Raw genomic sequence first — 27,382 nt, 5'->3', positions numbered from 1 at the left:
ATGTGCTAGTTCTGCAGAAATATATTTGTGTTCCTATTGTACAAGTCAAAGTAGTGACAGTGTGGAAGACTGGAAAGGAGAGATGTTAGAGGAAAATTATTTGAAAGGATGGTCACTGACCTAGAGAAAAGAGATAATTGGAGATGCATGAACAAGCCAACAAAACATGGCCTCTTAAAGGCAGACATCAGCTCAAGATAGGGATGTGGAACTGGAAGTAGACAGGCCTGTTTTGGCTGAAGGAAAAATTAGATTAATTGGAGAGAATTAAACTAAAGAGGTGGAAGGACTAAGTAAGCGGATAAATTATTACAGGTTAAAATGGCAGTGGTAGATATTGAAAGTATTGGAGGCATTCTGGGAGGCCTGGGAATTAAGGCCCATAGAGTAAATATGCTAGGAAGGACAACTGTAACTGGTTGATATCATGGAGGATGGAATTTAACGGTAATAGAGAAAGGTAAATATTTGCATTCATAAGGCAGAGAAAAATGCTGCATGACTGCAATATGGGCCAAATGAATTGTAGCTTGTAGTTAGTTTATACACTTTGAAACATTCAGTAACTTTTTAGTGCTAACTTAAGATTTGATATGGGACAGAATTTTGCTTGTCCTTTACAAGTCTGCTTTATATGCATGTCCAGACTACAAAAAGTACAAAAATGGGCAATGTGTGTGAGAGAGTGCAAACACAGGTGTATGGTAGATTTCCCCAAATAAATTACATTAAAAATCACCTTTAACAACTATAAAGTTTCCTGTAAATATTAAATTCCGTTAGAACCAGTTTTGCTTTCATTGCTGTATGAAGGAAGCAGTTTAGGGCCCTTCCCTCCTTTCTGTGAAGTGTGAGTGTAAGGATGGTAGAGGAGAAATGGCATTGAGTAGGGCATGAAAAATGTATTAAACTGATTAAAATAAAATGTTCCTGAGAGGAAAACCTTGATTGGTAAAGCAAACTATAACAAATGTGAGATTTATTAAGAATTGAGAACTCTAACAGTAATGTAGGTGATATGATAACAGAATCATAGTGAAAGAAGAAAAGGTACATCACAGTAAATATTTTGGAGTTGTTTTAGATAAAAGTGAGATTATAATGTCATGTAGGTAACTCAAGTTTTTGAAGCCTTGAGGTTACAAAGAAGTTACTAAAAATTCCATGATAGGTATTTCTTAACTAAGGTTATAAAGCGGTCTTTTTATTCTGCATTCAGGAGTTTTAAAAGAATTGGCTGAGAATAGTTTTCTGAGATGTCCGTCCCAGTAACTCAGTATGAAATTGGAATTGCTGAAGACCCCGAAGACTTTTTAAAAAGGTTTGGAGAAAACCAATGGAGGATTAACAATGTGTCAGTAATTGGGAAAGAATATTGTTTCAGTTAACACAGAGGTGATTTGATTGCTGAAATAGCAATTTTTTTTCATAAAAATTTCATGAAATGGTGAAATTATAAAAAGGATATTATAATTTGCTTTAGAACAAAATTCCTTGGTGTAAATACCCAGTAGCTGTAATAAAGTTATTCATTGATAGAGTTAACTCCTTGATACTCCTTAAATAACAACTTCCCCTCCCCAAACCTCATATCAATAAAACATTAAATTGATTTTTAAAGCTTTTGAAGGGTAGAGGGTAGCAATCATGCTCCAAGTAAAGTTTATGGTTAATATTGTAAAATAGTTATTTTTTGTTAACTTGCAGAGGATGGAAAGATTGACTCTTACAGAGTCATCAGGATCATTTACTTAGTGAGACCCAAACACCATTTATTAGATTTATTAAAATAGATGTGTTACCCTTGCACACAAATGTATACATATATAGACCATCCAGCATAAAATATATTTGACAGGACACTCTGTCCTGGAAGTAAGTGGGGATCACACAGACAAAATAGATAGCTAAAGCCCAAAATAGACAGGTAATGCAGAGGGACTGAAATTCTTAAGCATACAGAGAAAGAGTAGGGAAGTCTTACTCTTTATAAAAACTCATGTTCTTGGATGGTACTAAATGCTGATGATGTGAATTATGCATCAATACAGGTTGCAGTCCTGTTGTCCATATTGTTTTTTTACCAATTTTGGTAAAATTGGTTTTTCAACCAATGTTGATAATTTCAAGAGGGGTCCTGGCAAAAAGCACAAAAATTATGACCTGGCCATATTCACCTTGGGGGTATGTAAATAAAATAAAATTTTATGGTTACAAATGCAAACCTGGGAGAGGTGGTCACGCACACAAATTCATCTGGAGAGTCTGTAGTTAGTACGAAAAATTATCAGGGAACAGTTCAGCTATGCTATGTGCCAGCACATGAACAAGGGATGTATAATGATTCTTCACTCATTCAAAGAGAAATCTAGCCTTTGATTTTTTGGAGGTGAAACTGCAGCCTCTCCTGTCCAGGAAGTAAGTAATTTGGTTTACCGTCTTACCAGGCAAGAGACAGACTGTGAACAAGTGTTCCTTTTGATGTTAAAGGTTTCTGGACAGAACCTTTCTGGACGTTGGATTATAGCAAAACTTAAATGGTCAAAATTAAAGATGCTTTCCTTTGTGGCTTTCATACATTTTATCAATGGAGGCATTTTTAAGTATAATTCCTACCGTCTGCTTCTGGCATCCAACTCTGGGTCACATTTGGGAAACTTTTAGGCAAGAAAAAAGAAGTTTCTTGTAAATGGTCGCCCTGAGCGACTGTGCAGATGCATTTTTCTCCATATGATTTTTTTTATGAAATTTGGGAAGGTAAGCAGTCTAAAATAGTTGTATAAATTCTTCATGTAATTCTGTGTGTTTCTGAAATGTTATTTCTAGACTGTTGCTTCATCAGCTGCTTTTCCCCCCTCAAAAACCAGTAAAATTAAGGATGTTTATTGTAGAACTTCGAGCCCTTCACTGAAGAATTCTTTTGCAGACCAAGTACTACCAACTCATGTATGCATTGGACAGTATCACTACAGCCTGGCCACTGTTTCTTGGGACCAGGCTCAGAAAATTTTTACGCGCTGTTCCGGCAAAGTCATTGCCAAATGATGTGTCAGTAGAGGTAAACTTGCAGCTCCTTTTTTTGGTGCTGCATAATACTGTGAATGATAGTTTGATGTTCTGTGCAGACTATCAATGCTTCATGAATTTGTAATGTTGTTTTCTTTATTTTTGAAAATTTGCATGAGCAAGGAAAACAATGACCTCATAACTGGAAGAAATGTGTTCTGCTTTTGTTCGCTTCCCTCCTTTCCACTTAGGAATGCAACACTGGCTTTGGAGGTGGCTCTAGACTTGTTTTTTTCTGGTGTCCTAAATGGATCATATATCTAGGTGCACTTTATTAGTTCACCAAGTCAGTGTGTATGATATCACTACTCAGCATGAACACAACATTGCTGGCTGACTTCTGTCCACACATCCACTGCCAGCAACCATGAAGAGTTGATGGTGATGAATAACTGCAAACTGGGGCTTACGGTAGCTTTTAAAAGAATTCATCAGGAGAAAAAATTAAAACCTGACATCCTAGATGTGAAGTTTAAAGCCAGAAAAGTCTTCCAGAATTACTTGTGCATCCTGGATAATGGCAAGCTTCATTGGGATCATTAGTAAACAGACATCAGAAATACTTTGGGAAGTGTAAGTTGATCTCCTTTGAGACCTGTAGCTTCTTAATCTAAAAGACAAAGGTCTTTATTGATTAGATGGAACATCTCTTCAGTCTTTATTTTGCTTTTTTATCCTCTAAGAAACCTAGCATGAGAACTTGCTGGCTGCTGTGGTCAAGAGAGCACTTCACATATCTTTTCCCTGCTTTCTTTTTCAAGGATCTTAGACTAAGAAACCAAGGAAACAAAGATACTTTCTTCCATCGTTATGGAAAAGAGATGCCTTCAGACAGAATTTAATTTCAGTTTCTTATGTTTAGAAGTCCATATTCCTTTGCAATATTAAGAACAAGCTGTAATTCAAAAAAATAGTTTACATTCCTTGTACTAGGATGTTGCTATGGATGTGCCTATTGACATTTGGTCATCCCACAACACAAAAAATATGTAGTATTTAGCAGCTAAAGTTATACAGCACTTGCTAACGGACTCCCTTTTATTAAGATTCATATTGCAATATGAGAAAGTCTGATAGCTGGATTGCTTTTAGATAATTGTTTTTTCACTCTAGATCTTTGAGACTTCTTTGTAAGTAATTTCTGTAATTTGAGATGGGTTATGAAGCACTTGCTTTTTTCCCTGATCATTTTAAGGTAATGATTTGAAGAACTGTTGCCTGAAGTGCATGCATTATTTCAATTACTTAGTATTTCATAAAAACATAGCTATTTACAGTTCTCATCACACAAGTCTACACCTAATTATTAGCATTTTATCCTCTCCTCTTTCTTCCTCAATCCTTACTTAATCGAAAGGGAGATCTCACAATATTTAGTAAATGTAACAGAACCCTTTTAAGATGACATTGAAGAGTATTTCTTAATGCTTAAGTACTACTTAATAAGGACAGGAGAGCATGGGGCTTTGTGTATGGCTAAATTATTTAAATGGTACTTTATTTAAGATGGTACTGCATAGATGTGGTGGTGCTTCTTATGCCAAAGTTCTGAAAAGCTTGTTGCCTCTTTTGAATATTATTACTGTATACAAAGTGCACAGAGTAGCTGTCCAGGGCATAGGATGCTGTCTTGTTACATAGGAAACCCCTCTGGATTAGATGACACTCAGTGTGGGCAGTCTCTCAATGAGCAGTAACCTCATAGCAATATTATTGACAGACATACGTTGACTCTGTAGTTTTTTGCAGTCCTTTTTGTTTTCCAGCCACTGTGAAATCTGCTGCTTGATGTTTGTGTATTGGTAGAGGTACTGAAGGTCATTTATATTGGCCCTTTTTTTGTAAAATAGAAGGAGAGCATGTATGGGCTTATGTAATTTCTTTAACTGACAGGGTTCAATCTCATGTATCAGAGTAGTATTTTATTCCACTGTAAAATAAATCTAGATAATATGCTAATTCCTCTATGGTATGATTTTTTTTTAATATTTCTGTTAGTATGAAATTCTCTACTTCCTGTCCTTGCTTAATTTAGGTGGAGAAACCAGAAATCAAAAAAAGGCAAGATGATTGCTGAATGTCTGTGGGGTTTCTGTAGCACTATGGTGACTGTTTCTTGTCACATGCAAATATTCTATTTTATCTACGCACAGATACTTAAAAAAGTATAGGGAAAAGGAAGCTTCCCCCGCCCCCTTTTCCCCTCTGAAAAATCTATTTGATTGCACTTCATTAAACAGTTGTGAAAGGAATGGAATGAGATGAAGTTATTTAAAGAGTAAGTAAGGTTCCAGTGAATATGCCAAAATGGCAGATATCAAAATTGAGATGAAATTAAGATGTTGCTTAGCAACTGTGGTAGTCTTTGGTAGCCACAGACGAATACAGTGAATGTTTACAGCAACACTGCTGCTGTAAAGTGAGTCTGTATGAAGTAGGATTGCTAAAGAAATTACTTTTCTTTGTGAAATTTTATACAGATTTATTTCTCATTTTAGTGAACCTTTAAACTGCCTTTGTCAGGGATGGGAAACGAAAACCTGGCAGTAAAACTTATTTTTCAAATTGATGTTTTTCTAGTGTTAAACAAGACTTCTTACAAAATATTTTGGTCTTTGATTTTATACTATAGTAGCAATAAACTCTGGTTTTCCTGTTCCTTAACTTGTCTTCACAATTAATGCGGGATTATACTGAATTAGTTATGCACGGGCTGCAGTTGCAGAACGGGGGAAAAAAAGTACTTCATTATATCTGAATAATATAAATTGATTTTGATACTATTCCTCGTTGCACCATATTTTGAAATCTAACTTCGTAATTGTTGTGAGCTGTTTTGAACATTCTTTTGAAGTGAAATTTTGCAGGTAGAAGATGGGTTGTGATAGCTGAAATGTATGTATGAAAACACAGTTTAAATTTCTGGGAATTTTAAGAGTGTTCATTTTATTCAAGTTTTGTTGGTGTGAGGAGTTTATGCAAAACATGTGTTGTATTGCCCTGCACTTGAAGTTTATCCTGATTTTTTCATAGCAGTTCTTAGAATTAAAAAACCCACCCAAAAAAAGCAGTATGTTTTTGACAGGCACTAAAGGCTTGGTCCATTGCTTGCTGTCCCCTAGCCTGGACTTCCAAAATAACCTTTCCCTTCTAGAATCAGATTCTTGTGCTTTGTAGTGTACCTTGCCCTACAAACAAAAACATTCATAGCAGTTTTTATTTGACATCCTGTTTGTCTATGTTGTCATTATGGATATTCATAAATAGAAATTGAAAAGTACTTTGTAGGAGCTTATCAAACTTAATACTCTTTGCAGTGTCTTTAAATATATTTCTCTATATTTTTAGCAGCAATATTTACTGAATGGTTTATATAGCCATGTCAGAAGACTAACCAGTCAAAAAAATGAATTTAAGTATGCAAAATGAACTACTAATTCTATTGGTTGACCAAAGAATGGGAACTTTCTTGCGTATCTGACCAGAGATAGCAAACAAGATTAATTTGTTTTTCTGGGAGAAAATTGCCTTATGGATAAGTTCATTTATGCTTATTTCAGCCTAATGATGTACTGTTTCCATATATTTTTTAGCTTCCATACACAAGAATTGAGTTTAAAACCCTATGCAAATAAAATTAGATCCTCAGGTTCACAACCTAATTGCCATTTTAGACTTCTTACTGTAAGCCATCTGATGATGTTTTCTTCAGCCATATGTATCTATATAAATACAAAATGCAATAAGTATATAAAATGTGTCTATTTATATAATATAGTCAAAAAGGGAGGAGTTTTTTTGTTGTGTTTTTTTTAATGATTTAGCTTATTAGTAGAAGACTGCTTATCTTGAAAGGTGCCTTCTCAACGGTGCAATTACTGCTTTCTTGCTGAAGATGTAACAGTCCTTCAGAAGACTGATGGGAGTAGTCATCTGACCACCTTTAAAAGTCCCATTTTAGAGGGGGTTTTAATATCTGACAGCTAATACTGATCTTCTGGTAATTAAATCAGTTGTACAGCTCAGTTCATAGAAAATCTTAGATTGGAGATGACCTTAAAAGATCATGTGGTCTGGTCTTTCTTGGAAAAGCGAGCCTACATGGGCATCCATTATCTGGCATCCAGTCCAACTGCATTTTGAAAACTCTTAGTGATGGAGATTTTGCCACATCCTTGGGAAGGTTGTTTCAGTGAATCATGTTATCTCTGTTAAAAAAGAAAAACAAAAAAGTATATGTCTTACATTGACACACAAGTCCTGTGTTTTCCTGATTCTTCCAACTGATTTCAGCCAAACTTTGGTATAAACCTGTTATAAAAAAGGATTTTCCCATCAACTGTGTAATTACTCTTTCAGGACATTACTCTCATCTTCCTATGTTTTTGTTTAAGTATCTTTGTTCTTCAGAGTGTGTGAGTTGACAAGAATTATTAGCATTAGGTGTAAGCACTTCAGAAATGAAAATACTGTGCTTTGTTGCTTAAGGTGCTGCTGGTATAGATCAATGCAATTGTGCCACTTAAAACTAGTATGCCATCATTTCAAAATTGATTCCTACTGGTGTTGAATTTGGAAGTGTGACAACAAGAAAGTAATGAGAAAAGAGTCTCTTATATTGTAACAATTAAATCTAGGATATTGCATTTGGTCTCCTAACAAGTCAGGTAAATGGCATTACAGTGAGATCATACATCTGCTGTCTGTGCAGCAAGTATGGTGAGTAGGTGGGTGTGTCAAAGGTTCTAGAAAGGAAGAATACAGTAAGAATTGGTACTCTTTCAGGCTACTTGTCATCATTAAAGGTCCTTTCAAGACTAGTTCTTTTTTTCTTATCATTTATTTCCATGATTAGAACTTCATAAAGAAATTGTAGGTTTGTTCACTTCCTGCGTCCTGTTCCTTGGGTAGCTTAGCAAAGAATTAAATCTGGCAATATGGTCTCTAGAGCTTGTTCTAGACATGATGAAGTTAAAGAATCATCCATGCAATAGTTGCTTACGTATTAGATTATGAAACATTTAAAGGACTATTTGGATGACACATCGGGTAATTTTTGTTACAAGTCCTTAAAAGTGTGCAATGTGACAAATCTTTGCCTAAGAGCAAATACATAAAAATAATTTTCCATCCACTGACCCAAGAGAATTTAATCTGTCATTATAGACTTTTACTAGAGCAAATCTTACTCTGGTTGTTGCATGCTTTGTAGAGTAAGAAATTGACTTGTATTAGAAAGTGATTGTTTATCATTGTAAAAACATGAACTACCTGCATTATCTAGGATCCTTAGCATATTAATACAATGTGTTACCAGTACTAAAAATGTGCCTTTTTTTTTTTCCCTTCTTCTGTATCTAGTAATGAATAGAATATTAGGTTGACATTTTCTTTTCTAGTTCCTATCATTTTGCAACATTAATTTCCTTTGGAAAACATTTAGCCTCTGATAAATGAAAAAATGTCTTATGGTAGAGACACCATTGCTAGTAAAATGCATTAGGAATAGCTAATTAATATATATGTAGTAAGCTGCCTTTCCTTAAAGAATGCTTGCGACAAACAATCCTAACACTAGGTATGGGTAATAAAGTTCGGGTAAACTCTAGCTTTCATGAGAAATTCCGTGTGTTTTGGTTTGTTTGGTGGTGGTTATGGTGGGGTTTTCCCCCTAATTTTATTTTAAAGCTTTTTTATGCATACTGTTTTGTCTCACTTCGCTTACTTCCTATTGAGATTTCTGTTCAATTTTTGTGATTCTGTTTTGTTGATTCATTCCGAAGATACTAAATGTCTTCAGTGGTCACTGTGACCAACCACCTACTTAGGCCACTTTTTTTCCTGCTCTCCTTATTTAATTTTGAGTCTTATAGAAAAGACCCTTTTTTCATTCTAGCAGGCTTATGTGTACCTATATGTATCAGAGGGCTCGTTTCAGGCTGCCAGAGAGCTAGGTTAGACAGCTGTACATGTCCTGCATGCACTGTGTGCTTCATTAATCTTAAAATGTTGGCTTTCACCTGCATTTAACCAGTTCCATGAAACAGAAACCTGGGGGCGGATGTGCTGAATAGAAAGGTGTGGAAACCTCTTCAGTTGCTTCTGCTGCAGTCAGAAGGGTTTATGCTATCAGTTCAGTACTGCTGAAAATGAAACTTATGCAAATGATTGCCATTTTGTAGGTTGAAGTTGTAAAATTATGTACATATAGATTACTGCTGGAGTTTCTATCATAGAACATGTATATACATAATATCTTTAAGTTTTTGTGCTTTACTGACCTGATTTTGAATCTAAATTTTATTCTTAAGATTCCTTCTCTACTTAGTTTCTTTTTAGTTCATCCTGCTTGCCCTTCCAAATCCCAGTGTTTAGTTTCGAGTGGAGGAATGGTACAGGTGTGTTTGCAGTGAGTTATGATTAACACGGAGTAACTCAGGAGCCAAGAACTTTGTGTAACACTCCACATCTAGTAAGGATTAGGTTGCATTTGTTGCAGGTGTTGTTGATTACCCCATTGCCATCTCACCAAGCCGACATGGGGGTATTATAGTAAGAAAGATGGTTTCTGTTCCAGCTTGCTTAGAAACGAAAGTAAGAAAGAAGATAGTGTGCAGATTATAACAGTACATGTTCTGATTTGAAAGGGGAATAACCTCAGAATTTATTTTGTCATTTAAAAAGCCCCACCGAAACCCTGAGGGAGTTAAGTGCGCCGTGCCAGCACGCAAGGTCACACTAGCATGGCTGCGCGTGCCTTGGCCCCTGGCGGTGGCCGAGCCGCGCTCCCGCCCTGCTGCGGTGCCGCTCCCAGCAGCAGCCTTGGCTATTTTTAGCCTGTTGCCAGGCAGATTTGGTTTATGCAAAGCAGCTCTGCGGCAACCAATCCCGAGCGGATATGCAAATCTCGGGCAGTCTCCGCCATCGGGTAGGGAGCCGAGGAGAGAACAAGATGGCTGCCGAGGTGCTGCCTTGGCCTGCCTCAGACGCTGAAAGAAAACTCATCCTTTCATGAGGAAAACGGGAAACAGCCTCCCTGCCCCGAACATCTCAGAGTCCCCACCAGGCTTCAGCTGGATGATTTTATGGAAGAGCTGATTTCTTCGCGCCCTGGCTACGTGCCTCTTCTATCCCATGTGCTTCGCCTGTGCGGGGGAAGGTCTGGTGCGGTCGAGGCAGCAGGTGTGCTGCCCCTGGTGAGAAACAGTGTCTTCCCGGGGAAGATAATGATAATCCTTCCAACACCCAATTTACTAACTGCTGGTTTAGTTCCATTTTGAACTTGCTTTTTTGTTACTGAGAAAACTCAAATATTTGCAAAAAAAACTCATAAAATATGCTTATATGTGGGGCAAAGACTTAGTATCATTTCAATGCAGCATCGCCTCTTTTGTTCCAAGTTTTCTTTTCACTACTTCTTCTAGCATTTGAGAAGTTACTCTTGGGACCACTGTCAGCATCAGGTAGCTCACCTCTGAATTCTGATGTCACTGAGCTGCCAGTTGGAAAGCTGAGGTTACACCTCTACAGCTAGTTGCATATGTGATACGGAAACTAGTTTAGGCAATAGACTGTTCAGGGTAAATACATTAGTTTTTTCATTACAGTAGTGTTGTTCTGCATTTTATCTAACAGAAGACAAGGGATGCAAATGTGTATATCGTAGTGATACCATGTCGAAGTTGTAGCCTGCTGAATTGTTTAAAATTATACATTTAAAATTTAAAAATAATTTCCTTATAGAAGGAAAAAATACTGTATAATGCTTAGAAAAGCTGAAGCATGATCAGAATATCTTGCCTTTTTTCTAAGATTCCTCTTTTTCCACAGTGTGTCATATTTTTTATCTGCATGTGCATGAACAATTAATTCAGGTTGTTCAGGTTTTAAGTTTATAATATCAGAAGTTGGTACGTTTTTAGCTGTAGATGTGTTTTAGCAGTTAATGGCGACATCTGTGGAATTATTAGGTTCTACTCATATTCAAGGGTAACTAAGGAAATTCAGGCTGTTTATACTATGCCAGAGATGGAACTGTAATCTAACCTTGAGACTGTGTATAATAATATTCATCAAATTTATCTTTAAATGCAGAAATTCAGCTTCACATTCAGTAAATCCTTTTTTTTAAATGACAAAAAAACTTCACCAAACAGCCTTAGTATTTTAGTTTGTGCTAAAAAAAATCTTTGTTAGAAAGCTGAATATTAAAACAGTTTAACAGCAGAAGTTTAAAACAGCAGGATTTTTTTAGTGTTTGGAGATGTCACAGCTAAATTGAAAGCTGATGTTTTGAATTGTTGATAAAAACTGAAATCTCTAACACTTGTGGGAAGTAAGAAAACACATTATCACAGCCTTGTTGCTCTGGCTGACTTCCAGTATGCAGTTTTACTAGTTTAATAATCTGAGTAGCTGTTAAAATTCAGGACACAGAAAAAGATAAAATCATCTTGAAGAATCAGCTTAAGCTCCATGTGCTAAATAGTGGGTGCTTCCAAGGGACTTGAGTTGCCTGTAAAAGTTGTCTAGGAAAGACTTTTCCATTCTTCCATGTTCCAAAGAATGCAGTTATCTAGGCATAAAGTTATGAAACATGTAAGAACATGCAAAAGAACATGTAAGAACTCTGCAAAGCCACCAGCAGATGAAATACCTTAGCCACGTAAATAGACCTGTCAGTCATTTGTGTCCCATAAGGCATTCATTTTTTCCACAAGGCATCAGAACCTCATGGGGAAAACCACCTCAAAAATTTAGTATAGGAAACAGGCTCATGAGCCAATGTCAGAGGAGGTATTATCTTCTTGAGGTAGAGAAACAAGTGCTTAACTTAGTGACACCAAAGTGAAAAGTGCATAGTTCAAGTTTATTACATGACACTACCATATATACAATAAACAAGAGCAATCTCTTTAAAACTGTACTGTTACTTTACTCTGGTTTAAGAAGGCTTTGCCATATAGGTCGGTGTCTTTCTTCGTCTTTGATATATATGTGGGCTTAAATGCTTTGCTGAATTTCAGATGGCAGTTTGCAAAGGTGGGGGAGATTGGCCTCTGCTTTCAGGGCAGAAGTCATACTGCAGTCACGAGAAAACACCAATTTTCTGTTAGAATACCAAAAAAGCAGTGTCACTTCATAACATCTGAAGAAAGGGAGGTTTTCCAGCTGCCATACTTGAACCCAGGTTGGATCTCAGCGGTTTCTCTGATTCAGCATTCAACATCGCAGGAATTCTGTGATCGCCTAAAAATGCTCCCGCGCGTTAAACACTTGCTCCTTATCGGGGCTGTGCACCCGCAGTCGTGGGTCAGCGCTGTTGTGCAACTCCAGGTCTCAGACAGAAAGCCTTCGGCTTTCTCTCGCGCCGTTTGGAAACCCCTGTTCGTTTAACGCGCGCCCCCGCGTTCGTGCCCGCGCCCGACGTTTGCCGCGTGGGGCTTGTTGCTGGGTGGAATTTAAGGCACTCCCGTCTGATTGGCTGCCGCGCGGCTGCTCCGTTCAGCCAATGGGAGGCGGCTCTGCGACTCCATCCCGCCGCGGCGCGGTTTGCGGCCGGCGGGGCCCCGCGGGCGCCCCCTGGGGAGCGCCCGGGACACTGCAGGGCTCTGCCGCAGGGGAACGTGCCTCTTGCTCCCCGCACTGCGAACCGCAGTTCGGGATGTGGCGGGGACAAATGAGCTAAAGGGGTTTTTAATTACAGTTCACCTTGTTCTGCTGTGTGTGCACTAGGTGAAATAGGGCAGGATGGTGACGTAATTTTTTTCTTAGAAAATGGTGTATTTTTCTCCTAACACAAACATATAACTTGAGCCTAACAGGGACAAAAACTCAAATCGTCTGTGGTGTGCTAGAAGAGCTGTTATTTGCACATACGATAATCATGTGATTTCTACTTTGTTTATTAAATTTAAAAACAAAGGCACAGTTATATGTGAAGCTCACTAGGCTGGTGTTGTGTATTCCATTCAGCCAGATCAGTAGACTTGTATTAGTGGTAGAAAACCAAATTATTGGTGCATTATTTAATTATGTCTTTTATAAGAATAGGTCTCAAGAAGTACTTTTTTTTTCTTCTTTGAAAATAGTTCTTAAATTTCTGACAACTTACATCAAAATTGCTGTGGAGGATTTCAACTGAGAACTGCTTTTTATGAACCACTACTTAAAAGGTAGGTTTTATTCACCACTTTCATTCCCTGGAACTCTCCATCTAGAACACAATATTCATGACTATTTGCTGCCTCACTTTCCTTGATTTGGCTATGCTACATTTTAAAAAAGGCTTGCACATTTGAGCACTGATGATCATTATCAGTGAATTTTGCTTCTTTCATATAGTTCTTGTGCTTTGGCAACTGTTTTATGGTTGTGGCACATTTGGCTAGTGCTGCATGCCCTCCAGGAGCCCTTTGCTGGTGCTGTTCTAGACCCACGATGTTTTGCAAATCCCATTCATTGCACACTATTGTTTAGATTGCAGCTTCTCCTTCCCCCCCCCTTAATTTTCTCATGACCTTCCCTTTGTCTGCTGCCTGTCACTAGGCAGAGTCAGGCAGCTCCTTGCTGATTGGCTTATCATTTTAAGCAGCTCATGGGCTGCTTACCTGAGCACGTGATCACAGGCTGATCCATACCAGCTAATAGAATTCTTTCTTGCTTTAGAGCAGTGGTCTCTTTATGGAGTAAGATAACTAAAAATGAGAACGTAAAGGAAAAACTTTTTTATTGGCTCAGAAGAGAGACACTCCCAAACTCACAGCTGTACATTTTGTGCCATTTAGCACACATTTAGTCATAAGAATTTCTGAAATTTGGAGGGAGGTGCTTAATGATGTGTTCATGTCTCACATGACTAATTATGCATGACTTCAAAGCTTAAATCGAAAAAGGAAGTTTTTGTATCAAACAAATGAGCACAATGTGTATGTTGGTCTGTCAAAATTGTTGACTTTAATAAAATCAAACCAAAAAAAATCGGTCCAAAGCTTATGTCCTTATTTACAGCATTTAACCCTTACACAGGTAGCTGTACATGCTGGAATAATTTTGTGCTGATGCATACAAAAGCTGTTCGTTGAAATAAAATGTGCTCCTCTATTGGCTTGTTGCCTGGACCATTGGTTTCCTCCTTGTGACTTTGTCACACCATGAGTAAAAAAAGAAAACACCCAAGTATCAGATAAGGGAGGTGTTTAACAAACATAGCTGCACTTCATGTTAACTGTAAAGGGAGACTATCAAAATACATTCATTTAGAATACTAGTACCTTGATTACTTTTATTTGTGCAAGACTAAATTAATGTGTCTTGTTCTGCTGCTCTCTGAAGGGGTGCACCTTGTCTCTTTGAAAGACTGGAAACCAGTATTTATCAGATGGTGGCTGACTGGCTAACACTGGTGTGACCAAGCCTATCTGGACTTGCTAACAATTGATTTGTTTCTCTTTCACAAAACTCTCACATGAGATCTGTTCTTTGCGTGCACTGTGCTCCCTTGTGGGTATGGCTGGAAATGCTCAAAGACTGGGCTGTCCTGGTACAAAATATTTCGCTGTTAAAAGATGAACCCAAAACACTGGTTCATTTCATCTATGCTTATAATTTTGTCACAGTACTTTTCATGTAATTTTTTGGGTAGTTTTAATCAAATACTCTTTGGCTACAAAATATTGTGGGATTGATTGGGAAAACATGCATGAGTTACTCCCATAACCATTTAACAATGGAATTTTGAGAAGCCTGTATTTCCTACAGGTTCTCTCCAGAATTGTGTAAGTGCTTTGTTTTTAATTAGATTTTTGGATAACATTCCAAGATAAGCGAACATAATTTTTAAATACATTACCAATTCAAGCTTGTTCATCCAATTTTATTTTTTTTAATAAAAAAGTAAGGATGCATCAGTGTAAAGGGATTCTAATGTTTGAATATTTTAAGACTGCTTTTCTTGGCAAATGTAAAAAGAAGTGTCCTTTATTTTCTTTGTATGTACTCTATTTTAAAAATATTCCTGAAAGATTGCTTGGATGACTTAAGGAAATTAGAACAGCAAATATTAATTTATTTTACATTATATGGTTATTCAAGTGATGTACTTACAAATTTGATTTTAAGACCTTTGTAAATGTTACATTGTGGTGTATTTCTGGCCATAGAAAAAGTTAGACTGCAAATTTAGTAATATATTTTGTAAAGTCTGGGTAATGCCTATAAAAGAAAACACTATAGTCTGAGAGATCAAACTATCCTATTTAATTCTGATGCAGGGGCCCTGTTCTTGTATTGTGCTACCAGAGGATTCTCACTAGTGGATCACCTATTAGGGACTTGTTCAAGGTTAGCCAAGCCTGATTTTTTTTTCCAAATTGCCTCTACAAGATAAAAATCTGTAGCAGCATGTGTTCTGGTTATAGGGGTTTATATGAATGGAACGTGAGTGAGTATGATGGTCAGTATTATATTACATGACAGTCTGGTACATGCTTTTGTAATGATGTGAAAATGTCTGTCCTTCATTCTGAGTTCTTGGGAAGATGGAAGGGATGTGCTTCCAAAAACTGCACTTACACTTCCAAAATACTAGAGATTTTTACGCTCTTCTTGTTACCCTCAGGTCTAAAATTCTTTCATTAAATGTATTCTCTTCTGAAGGAATACGAAGAAATTGTATTTAGCATGTAGACAGCTCTGGAAAGGTTTAACAGTTCACCTGGAGTTCATAAGTCATCTGACTGAAAATGGTTATGTGATGAGAACTTTTTTCCATCTCAAGTAAAGTGGTGTTTCAGATCAGTATTTCTGTAGGTGTTGTATTTTGCTCCCACTGGTGGCAATGCAGTAGTAGACAATCTAGTTCCGGAAATTTAGGTCACAATGGCAAAAAAGTTGTCATAATGGTATTATTGAGAGTCCATAAATAGACCTGATACAACTTTTTGTCAGAATTTCTTCATCTGTTCCTGAGGTGTGAATTGAAGTGTTAAGTACTATCAGTAACTCAAATCTGAAGATTCTAGATTGTTTTGTGGAAAAGAACTGAAAAAAGTGTAAGGGAAGCTCAGTGTTAAGTTAAAAGGAAATATAAAAAATTGCTTTGTTCTTGTCCCTGTTTTTGTCAGGAAAGTATAAAATAAGTCTTAAAATTGTAATGTATGGTACATCATGACTGTGGTGTTTACAGTAGAATTCATACTGTACTTCAGAATATATATACTTAGCTTACAATGTAGAATATTGTAGTTAGGGATAAATGTTAAACAATTTCCTTCACAAAAAAGTTGTTTCAAATAAACTAGGAAAGATCCAGCAGACCAAAATGATAAGAGCTAATGCATGTGACCCATAATGAGATGCTGAGGGAGCTTGATAGATTCAGTCTGCTGAAGAGAAGGCTAAAGGGCAGTCTTAGCAATGCCTAAATAAAACTTGTAGATGAGGTTTGCTACAAAATGGAGTGGAGCCAAATTGTTATTCAGAGGCTGTGGCATCTGTGTTCTGATTTTTGCAGCTTGGTTCATAGAATTGCAGAACTGTTAAATATCCTGAGTTGTAAGGGACACACAGGGATGAAGTACAACTCCTCGCCTGGCACAGAACAACCCCAAGAATCATTCCACCTGCCCGAGAGGGTTGTCCAAATGGTCTTGAACTTGTGGTTACACAAAACTGTCATTGATCTGGGCTAGTGTTGGCTGTAGTCCTGATTTCTTTTACCAAAAAACTTTAAAATTATTTATATCCCACCTGATAAGACAAAATGCAATTTATTAATGAATTTCCTAGCTCTGTAAATGAAAATTAATTGGGGGCTGACACAAATTAATCATACTAAGTATTTAAAGGGCATCCTTTGTCTAATAATTCTGCTTTGTCAGTGTTATAAACGTTTGCCTATCTGGTCCTTGTGAGGAAAATAGTCATACTGAAATACCTGCCTGATTATTTTCTCTTTTAATTACTGTTAATAGAATTTTTGCATGCTTTTCAGAAACTTAAAGCTGTATGCTTGGTAGGAGTAACTTTACGATGGTTTGTGGCTTCAGTAGACCTAAATTGGTTAGCACCAGCTGATTCAAGGTCTTAGTTGTTGAGTTATATTTAGGATATAAGAACTTCCTTGGTTGCTTTCTGCTTCTAAACTTTTTCATATATAATCCTTTAAAACAAGGCCATTAAGCAAGAGCACATGGGGGAAAAGAGGTATTTTAAAAATCCCTATGGATGTGTTTTGTTTTATGGAAACAGATTAAATCAGTTTTCGTTGTATTTCAGCAAAATAATTACAGCTTCCTAGGTAACTCTGGATTTAACCCTGTGTTTTGATTAGATAAAATAGATTTTCTAACATTTTTATTACACATTTTATAAATATTTTTATTTTTCTTAATACTTGTGTAGATGGATGGAATGAATATAACTGTTGAGGGCAAACCTACCAGTTTTCCTTGAAAGAGGAAGTTTTTCAACAAGGTGCTCCAATACCTGTAGTTTTTGTGGCCACAAATAGTCTTAGTAAAATGTTGCTGCAAACTGAATGAAAGCGGCCTAAAAATCCAAGTTCATTTAGCCATTGTATAGATATGGAGGATGAAAGTCTATTTTATTTTATGCAGAAAAAAGTATCTTAATAATGCATTGAGGAATTCTTTGTATATGATGATGTCTTAAAAGTCACTTGCTACAAAAATCTTGTCATTTACGAGAGTTATTGATTCAGTTTGAAACTTATTAAATTAAATATTTTTAGAAGGATAGAAATATTCTTGATCTCTCAGTTTACATATATTTTTACCTTTTTATGAGAAGAGAGGCTGCTGGCTCTTACCTTATTATAATACCTATTTTTAATAGAACACTGTAAGTGGTCAAAAATGCGTTGTTAGAATATTACAGCATGACCTTTGCATAAATGTGTTTGTTCAGTATACAGAACTTACTTTTTGGTAAGTCAGATAAAATTTAAGTGTTGACAGGTGTTTGTTTTTGTCAGTGACATTTCAACTGGTTTACTTTAAAACGTGATAAACATTACAGATTTTCTTAGTAGTAGTGTAATATGACAACGATAAATTTTTATCTTCACAGTTCTTTCTGAATTTTTTTAAGGGCTAAGATGGATAGCACAGAGGAACCTCAGAGAAAAGTCTTTAAAGCACGAAAAACAATGAGAGTAAGTGATCGGCAACAACTCGAAGCTGTCTATAAGGTTAAAGAGGAGCTGTTGAAGACAACTGAAGTGAAACTGTTAAATGGAAAACATGAGAATGGAGATTCTGATATAAATTCCCTTTTAAGCAATACAGACTGTACAGAAGACAAGAAAGAAATTAATGGTATGGTTGACTTGTGTGTTAACTCTGAAGAAAGAAGAGCAGCTTGTGATGAAATTAGTGAGACCAAAAGCCCTGAAAGTAGGGGAGAAAACATAGCCAATGACATAGAATCCAAACCTTTAATGCTGTCTTCAGAAAATGTTACTCCAGAGCAAGCTAAAGATACTGACATTGCAGTAAAATGTGAGGCTGAAAATGGAGTTGGTAGCAGTAAAGATAACTTCCATGAAGAAAATAATAAAAAAGATCATTTGGACCAAAGAAAGAATGATATCCCATTGGAAGGTGAAAGTAAATCAGTTGGTGATAATAGTGACTCTTCTGAAGAGAAGGGAGAAACAAATGACTTACCTGTTAATTCCAGTTCATCTGGTGAGGGAAGGAGGACTGAAGATGTAACTGTTGAAGAGACTGTTGGAGAAGCAGCCATCTCTAGCAGTATGGAAGCTGACCTGGAAAAACAAGAAGGCAGTGCAGAACTTCCAGAAACCACTGTTTTGAAAGCAATAGATGAGCCAAGTGAAAGCATCTTGGACAATACTGACTGTATGGAAACAGATGACATTATTCCAATTCTGGAAAAACTAGCCCCTGCTGAAGATGATCTGAGCTGTTTTAGTAAAAGTTCTCTGCTTCCAGGGGATGACTCAGTCCCAGATTTAGAAGAGAAAATAGACAATTGTTTGGGTTCACCATCCAAGCAGGAAAGCAATGAAAGTCTGCCAAAAGAGGCTTTCTTGGTGCTGTCTGATGAAGAGGATCCCTGTGATGAGAAGGAGGAACACGTTGAAGGGATACTACCAAACAAGTCAAGTCTTCCAGGTTAGAATTTTCTAAATTGCTAGTTTCCATTCAAGTTTGGGTTTTTTGTTCATTTCTTAGAATGACACTTATGGCAGGTTTCTAAATCAAAAAGACAGTCTTACTCATCAGTAATGTTATGTAGTCTTAATTTTCAAGGGTGGTATTTGAGGCCCAGGAAGAAAACTTAGCACTAAAAAAATACTTATCTTTGAGATTTGGATTGTTTAGGGTTTTTTTGTTTGTTTTGGATCTTGGTTTTAGAGTTTTTTGTTGTTTTCTTGTTGGTTTGCTTTTTTGGCATTTTTCTCATGCTCCATAAATTTGGGTGAGGTAGTGAGTGGAAAAAGAGAAAAAATGAGTAATTGACAGAGAGACCAGAACAAAAATATTTGGGAGAAGAGAAATGCATTCATTTACTGTTTTCATGGGGAAGAAAGGATTTCAGCTTTCTTAAACATGCAAATAAATGATAAGGAAAGCACACATGTAATCTAGGTGTGCCTCAAATTCTCTTTTAACTTTTTTTTCCCACTGAAAGACAGTATTGGAAGAGTTTAATGAAAAATGTGTGTCATGTTGTTTTCATATCATAGCTTTTATTCATTTAACTCAGTGATTTTTATCTAAGTTTTCTTTGATGACTATGGCAAGTGATGGATGCTTTTAAATGTGAAGTGTGGGATCTCCATGTAGTTAGCAGAACATTTTTCCAAGTTAAACTGAATGGATGTCCTTTGTAGTGTGCTGTTTCATACATTTTGTAAGCTTTTTTTTCTTTTTGACAGTGGACAGTCAGTGTTATACTATTTGGCTTCTGAAAATAAAACAGATTAATAATTTACAGATCAGTTGACGCTGGTCTTTTATCTATAATTGAGAAAGATGTTTCAGATTATCTTGGTTGGAATTATTTTGTTGTGTTTTTTCTTCCCCCCCCCCCCCACTTTTCCCCAACCCCTCCATTATATAGCTTTTATTAATTATGACTATATTAACCCAGTATGTGTTTAAATATGGCTGACTGGGTAGAAATTTCATAGCTTAAACAAGATTCACATTTTAGTCTATTGAAAGTTAGTAACCATAGTTTCCCGAATCTTGTTTCACTAATGATGGGACTGTGGCATTCTAAGTCTTCAGTCTCTAAAACAGCTAGAGAAACAGAGATAAGAATGTCTCTTCAGCCCTGTTTTAGACTCCTCCTTTTCTGGTATTTGCCTCTAAATTATGCTAGTTCAATAGAGATAAGGTAGGTTCCATGGTTTCTGCTAAAGATCTTATTTAGACATTAGCTGTTGTCAATGAGATTGAAAAAGTGATAGCATTATTGTGCACTTAGTCTTTCAGAAACTCCTGGAGGTGGGGGAAGCAGAGGGAGAGAAGGCTGTGTGTAGTTTTGTTAAAATTGTAGTGTTAGGAGCCCCTTTAATGAAATGAACATCACAAATAAATTGGTTACCTTTGTTTTCTCTGAAGTTTAAGGGTTCACTCATTTAAGCCATTAGGTTTACTTTTTTCCTCTTACCCAATGAGAAAACACTCTGGGGTAATAGAAGAATTTGCTATGGAGCAAAAAGATTGAAATGAATATTAAGTACTGTACTTCAGTTGGCAGAAGCTTAAAATAATATATCCAGCAATACTTTTTTCAGATTCTTAGTTTTGGTGACATGACAAATTTTTCTGACTAGTTGTTTTATTTATTGGCTAATAACAGTTTATGACTCTTACAGTTGTAACTGGCTGTAACTGAGACTATTCAGGAAGTGGAAATTGATCACTGTGATGTTCTGCCTTAACCAGGAAGGAAGATAATAGCAGAGGTTGCATAGTCAGGAAACAATTGTATGAGAAAACAGGTAGAGTTACCTTACTTATAAAGAGTAAGTTTTGGAAAGAATCTATGAAAATTAAAACTGTGGAGACCATATGGAGACAATTTCAAGATGCTATATTGGAGAAACAAGTGCAAACTGCTCAGTTAAGAAGTAAGATTTCTACAAGTCCAGATAAAAATCAGCATGGCTAAACAGCGGTGAAAGAATGGTACTAGAAGAGTTTATTCAAATGTACGGATTAATAGAATGTCTTTCCCAAGTGTAATTACCACCTATAATAGCTATCTTGTCACAGATTTTTGTAATGAAAGATCATACATCAAAAAGCCTTGGGCCTTCTTGTGTAAGCAAAAAAGCATGTGACAAGGAAGCCACAATGTGAATTCTCTTGGATATCCAAACACAAGTGATCTCTTACCAAGAACTTTAGGAAATGAAACAGTAAAATGGAAAGTCCTCATGGAGGAAATAATCAGCTGAAGAATGAAAAATAAATTCAGAGTTTCAGAGATAGCACTGTGTGACTATCTAGAATTAATAATTGGCTAAAATGAGTGGTACCAGTGAGGTGAGAGTTAGCTGATATGAGGAATTGGAGAAGAATTTTACAGTGCTGATTGACTGAGGAACAAATATGGCAGGTGAAACTCATTGTGGTCATCTATGAAGTGGTACATTTGAGTACAGAACTCATAATTTGATCAGAGAGTAGAACTGATTCATCACTCAATAAAAATATTTCCAGATTATAGTAGATACTTTTGAGGAAACATTGATAAAATGGCAGTGGAAGAAAACAAGTGAAAAATGATTCTAATACATTAAGAAACTGAGGAAAACTGTGATACACCAAGCTCATAGGAGGCTAACAAGATTGCATTCATTGCTTCTGGCTGTCTAGTGTCAGGATAATGAGATCACTGCTTAGCAGTGAAAACTAAACTGATAGCCAATAGTGAAATTTTTTTCCTACTTAACCTGAGAGTTTAGCTGGGCATCATGTTTAAACCACTTTTATTTAAATGAGCTAGATTTGTTCATGGGAATGGAAGTTAGTAAGGAAAGGACCTTCTCATGCCTGAAATTACTTGTCCTCTATATAGAACTGAGTAAAAACTTAGCTTTGAAGCTTGTAACATGCTTTAAAGACATTCTGGATATGTATATTTTTCCATGGAATATTTGTCGTTCATCTGAATATTAAAATCTTTGAGTTGTGGGAAAAGTTGTCACAAACTTAGCAATTCTCCTTTAGATTCATAGGAAAATGAGCCCTATTTTATTCATAACAATTAAATACATGAAGCTTATCTTGGAGTGTTAAAAAGCAGGTGGCATAGGCATTATGCTAAATTATTACCTTAAATCAGATTTGGATTGAAGAATTTGTATATGAATATTATTTTTTACATTGATAAGAAAAATTAAAATCTCATGATGCCAGGTTATTGGGTTTTGACTCTTTCCTTTTTCTGATTTATTAGGTAACTTGTTTTAAATCATTCAAATGTTCTTCATAATAGGAGGGAGACTTAATGTTAAAAGAGCATCATACATACCTTTGCAATCAGAACTTTCCTTAGAAAAGCTAGTAAACTGCAGTAGTAACAATATGAGTGTAGGAAAATGAAGTGGACAGATCAATATGTGCATAACAGTGATTACTTGTTCTGTTATATTCTGGATAGATTTTACTGTAGTTTTAAATCAGTAGTTATGTGTTGTATTTGGCAAGCAGAGAAGCACATAATGGAAGCTTGTTTCATACACATATGTATGAAACATATAATAAGTTCATGGAATATATAATAAAATTTTGCAGGAAGTGCTGCCATTTTTATCTTTGTGTGTTTTGTGGCTTCAGATTTTTCTCGATTTAAGCATTTCCTAAACTGTAAAATTTTAAATTACTAGTCCTAAATTGTGATACTTTGTATTAGCAAGAAACTTCAAATGTAAATTCATATTTGTTAACCTAAATCTAGGCCTTTCCTACCATTAATGTTATGGTTGAAGTTGCTGATTGTAAATAGAGACACATACTAATATTTTGTTACTGAATTTTTTATACTTTCTCCCCAAGTGGAAAAATGATCTAAAATAATTTATTGAGAACTTTATCTACATTAAAAATACATCCTTTTTTTTCAGAGGTAACTGAAACATTTTACCCTCATAATTACAGTTCAGTAATTCTGCTTTAAATGTTAAGCAAATTCAGAAGTGAGTCTTAATGTGTTGCATTATAGTTCAATTTTTGTTTTGAGGATATCTCCTTATTGTTTCATATCTGTATTCCCTTTTTGTCATACTTAATTCTCTTGCCTTCCCTCACATGTTTTCTCATAAGTTTTCTTAATTCATTAGTCAAAATAGGACTGTTACAAGACTTTAGCAGATCTGAGTAAGTGTCACGTGGATTTTTTTCCTTCTGTTTATAGAAGAGGTGGAGGGGGAGAAAAAAAAGGAGTGTGAAGATAAAGAAGAAGAGGCCCACAAAGAAGAAGATAAACAAATAGAAAAAAGTATGTAATGTTAAAACCATTGTTTCTCTGGGCTGTATGTGTTAGAAGCACAGAATCATTAGGTTTGGAAGGGACCTTTGATGTTTATCTAATCCAATGCTCCTGCTGAAAACAGATCAACTAGAAAGCAGTTTGCCCAGAACCGTGTCCTGACAGGTTTTGAGTATTTCCACAGACTAAGATTCCGCTAATTTACAGTGTTCTGATCTCAGTGTTTGACCACCCTCACAGTAAAAAAGTTTTAAGTGTATGAGTAGAAATTCTGGTATTTCAATTTACATCCATTTTTCTTGTCCTGTCACTGCTGCCCACTAAGAGTCTTGCTCTTTGCTTATTCTCCACCTGACAGGTAATTCACACACATGATAAAATCTCCCCTAATGACCTTCTCCAGTTGAACAATTCCAGTTCTTGTTGAATGCTCCTATCTCTGAAACATCTTGGTGACTTTACACTCCCCTCTCTCCAGTATGTTCACATGTTTTTTTGTATTTAGAAACCCAGGACTGGACAAAAGACTCAAGGTTCTGGCTCACATTCCCTAGTTAAGTGGGAATAAGTACCTCCCTCAACCTGCTGTCAGTACTCATTCTCAGGCAGCTGAGAATGTTGGCCTTCTTGCATGGCATGTTGCTGGCCCATGTTTAATTTAATGTATGTGGAGACCACCAGGGCCTTTTCTGAAAACGTGTTTTCCAGCCAGTGAATTCCCAGCCTGTACTAGTACATGGTTTTATTGCTACCCAAGTGTAGTACTTGGGTATCTCCTTTTTTTAAACTTCATGAGGTTCTTGTTAGCCGATTTCTCCAATTTGTCAGACTCCAAATGGCAGCATAACCACTCAGGAGTGTACAAATCACTCCTTCCAGTTTTGTATCCCCTGCAAGTTGCTGCAGATATCCTCTTACCCCATTATCTAGGTTACAAATTAAGGTGGTAGTGTTGGTACCAGTAGCATGTGCTGGTGTGCATTACTGAGCTCCAGCTGGACTATGTGCCTATAATCGTGGTTCCTGGAGCCCAACAGTTGAGCCAGTGCAATTATCTAGGACATACATAAAGAATTCGGGGTTGGTTTGGATTTCAGAAGCATTATTAAATATGCTCTCCTTTCATCCACCAAGCCAGTGGTCTCACTGTAGAAGGCTATCAGGCTGGTGCAGCCTTCCCCTTGATAAATCCATTCTATTCCCCATCACTGCCTTTTTAATAGGCTTAGAGATTATTTCTACCTAGACTTACTTGCTCCATCGTGTTGCAAAGGACTGAGGTGAGGCTAGTAATCCTGTAGTTCCCTGGGTCCTTGTTACATAATCTGAAGATTATTTAAAAGCAGATGTCCCTTCTGTCCTCAAGAACCTTCTGGACACAGTGCAAGGAGCTGGTGGAGTGAGTGGGGGCTCTTTGGTTCCTTTGTGCTTCCATCACTGTGATGAACATGACTTTTATAATCTGGTTCTGTTTTGAACCTGTTCTTTTGTTAAATTTACTTTCCTTCTTAACCAAGAAGTGAAAAAAGAGTTTGAATGGGTTTTCAGTCAGGTATTGGAGGTACAAGTTAAAACTTCATGGCAGGTAAATACAGTTAATTGCTGGCATAGTTAAACGAGATGTAGTTTTATTCAGCTGAAATTCTGAGAGGAGGATTCCGTTTCTGGGAGAAGGTTTTATTTTGCTTCTCAGAAGCCATGTTTCATTATAGGATGGTGCTGATAGGAATAGGAAGAACTGGAGGGAAGTTCTGGAGAGGGGAATGGTGGTACTAGAACCATTCTGCATTTGGGGCAGTGATTGGGTGAATCACAAAGCAGAACTCACTGACAGAGCAGTAATGTTGAGGTACCATAAGGACTCGTTTTGTACTTTGATGTCATCTAGTATGTTTTTCCAAAGGCATTCCTACTGGTTTAGAATGAGAAAGCTTAAACTGAGAACAACTTCAAAGTAATCATGGCATTGTGAAAATACCTGTTTTTTTTCAGGAATTCCTCATGAGGAGTTGTATCTAATGGTTCCAGGTGAAGCATCAAAAAGAAAGCGTTCCAAATCTGAAGACATGGACAATGTTCAGTCTAAACATCGTCGGTACATGGGAGAAGATTATGAAGCAGAACTCCAAGTAAAAATTACAGCCAGAAAGGATGTTGACCTAAAATTACAAAAGGTAGATTAGAGGTGCAGAGCAAAGAACATACACACACACCTGTCACTTGTGTTACTGTCTTTGAATTAGCAGTCCTTCCACACACGCTATGTGCCCCAAAACGCTTTCTCTTTTTTTTGTGGTTAAACACTGGACATAATTCAAGTAACAAAGGTGCTTAATTCTTAAAGTTCTACATCGCCCTCCTTTTAAGAAGAGACCAAATAGCATTTGAAAAGTATGCTGCAGGAGTTATATTTGAAATGTATAAAATATTTAAAGTCTCATGTGACTTTAGACTGAAAATGTTAGTCAAGGATGTATTTCACCACGATGAAGTTTATATGTGATGCACTTCATTGTGTGCCTAGCTTTTAAATGCAGGCAGTCTCCAAACAAGAGTGTAATCAACCTGGCATTTTGCAGATTTTTGTAGAGCTGTTAATAGCCTGATTGCACCATTGCTGTATAAAGGAACTTACGGTCTTGAAGAAAGAAAAATTGTGCCGTCCTTTTATTAGTTCGTTAGCTAGCATGTGTTGTAACTTATTTAATTTAGGATGGCAAAATTGAACCACATTAGTTTCTTATTTATTTTTGTTTCCTAAGAAAACGTATTACACTGCAGTCAGTCTAGAAGGGAGAAGAACATCAAATAATAACTTTAATCATGTAAACTTTGTGAAAACCAGTCTTTTCTTCTTATGTTATTAGCATCTCCAAGAAAGGCAACACTGCATTTTTGCTAGGGGAAAATACATGTCAGAAAAAAGTTTTTGTTGAATGTCTTAAGTTTCTGTTCATTGAATGGCAACGTCCCTCTCAAAAGTAGAAAAGTTTGGAGAAAAATTAATTTGTGTAAGCACTGCACTTCAAAAAAATACCTTCTGTTGTTAAGGGTCAACATGTTGACCCTGTTTCTATATATAGTAAGATTTTAGATCCTTATCATACTGTAAGGAAATTAATTTGTTGAATTAATGTCAAACCATTTGTATTTTCCAAAATTTTGTCAAAACTTAGCTGTGCAACAACAATATATTATTTCTGACTGTAGATTTATTTGATTGGCAGGGCACAAAAGTTGTCATTGTTCTGCTTATAGTAGAATATTTGTTAAGAGTTGAGAATATTTTTAGAGATGGTCCCCCAAATTTTGGGATTGCATTGTTGTTTTATTTCTATATAACAATTTTGCAGATTATCCAGAGACTGTTAGAAGAAAAACTTACCGCTTTACAGTGTGCGGTATTTGACAAGACTCTGGCAGACTTGAAAACCCGAATGGAGAAGGTAGAATGCAACAAGAGGCATAAAAATGTGCTTACTGAAATGCAGGTGAGTGTGTGTGCATTCAGCTCCATACTAGGTTCAAATTCAAAAATAATTTCCTCAATATTTAGTAGTACGGTTCCTACAGTTGCCAGTAGGGAAACCATTTTGATTCTGCAAGGGGAGGAGGTGGCAGGGGGAGCAGCAAATACTAACGTTCTTTTTGAGTTGTAAAACTATTTTCCTACTCAGAGGGAGGGAAGCAACCAGTTTATCATACAGAAGCACCCAAGTGGGTCTTTCATCTGGCAGACTCATTCATTAGCTGTTAGTAGACTTCTTTTCTACTCTTCTGTTCCATCTAGACATTTTTCCAAAAAATGCAAAGTATGAAA

General features: G+C 36.5%; 1 protein-coding gene across 50 annotated transcripts in view; it reads left to right on the top strand.

The window, feature by feature from the left end:
• Positions 1 to 27,382, top strand: part of ATF7IP (activating transcription factor 7 interacting protein) — an 80,823-nt gene that overhangs the window by 18,804 nt on the left and 34,637 nt on the right. For 12 of the 50 annotated variants that reach the window (XM_086887613.1, XM_086887598.1, XM_086887607.1 and 9 more), the window contains 5 exons: positions 13,158 to 13,241; positions 18,178 to 19,226; positions 23,488 to 23,571; positions 25,555 to 25,736; positions 26,916 to 27,053. In XM_086887613.1, coding sequence (XP_086743739.1) covers positions 18,185 to 19,226; positions 23,488 to 23,571; positions 25,555 to 25,736; positions 26,916 to 27,053 — 1,446 coding nt within the window. In that variant the 5' untranslated portion in view covers positions 13,158 to 13,241; positions 18,178 to 18,184. Of the gene's footprint in view, positions 1 to 9,975; positions 10,263 to 13,157; positions 13,242 to 15,338; positions 15,409 to 15,723; positions 15,844 to 18,156; positions 19,227 to 23,487; positions 23,572 to 25,554; positions 25,737 to 26,915; positions 27,054 to 27,382 lie in introns of those variants that run through there. The other 38 variants (XM_086887614.1, XM_086887599.1, XM_086887602.1 and 35 more) reach the window with 8 other exon arrangements.

The sequence above is a fragment of the Cyanistes caeruleus genome, chromosome 4 (genome assembly GCF_971803275.1).
Source record: "Cyanistes caeruleus chromosome 4, bCyaCae1.hap1.1, whole genome shotgun sequence".
Classification (NCBI taxonomy): Eukaryota; Metazoa; Chordata; class Aves; order Passeriformes; family Paridae; genus Cyanistes; species Cyanistes caeruleus.
This window is presented reverse-complemented; position numbering and strand designations above follow the sequence as displayed.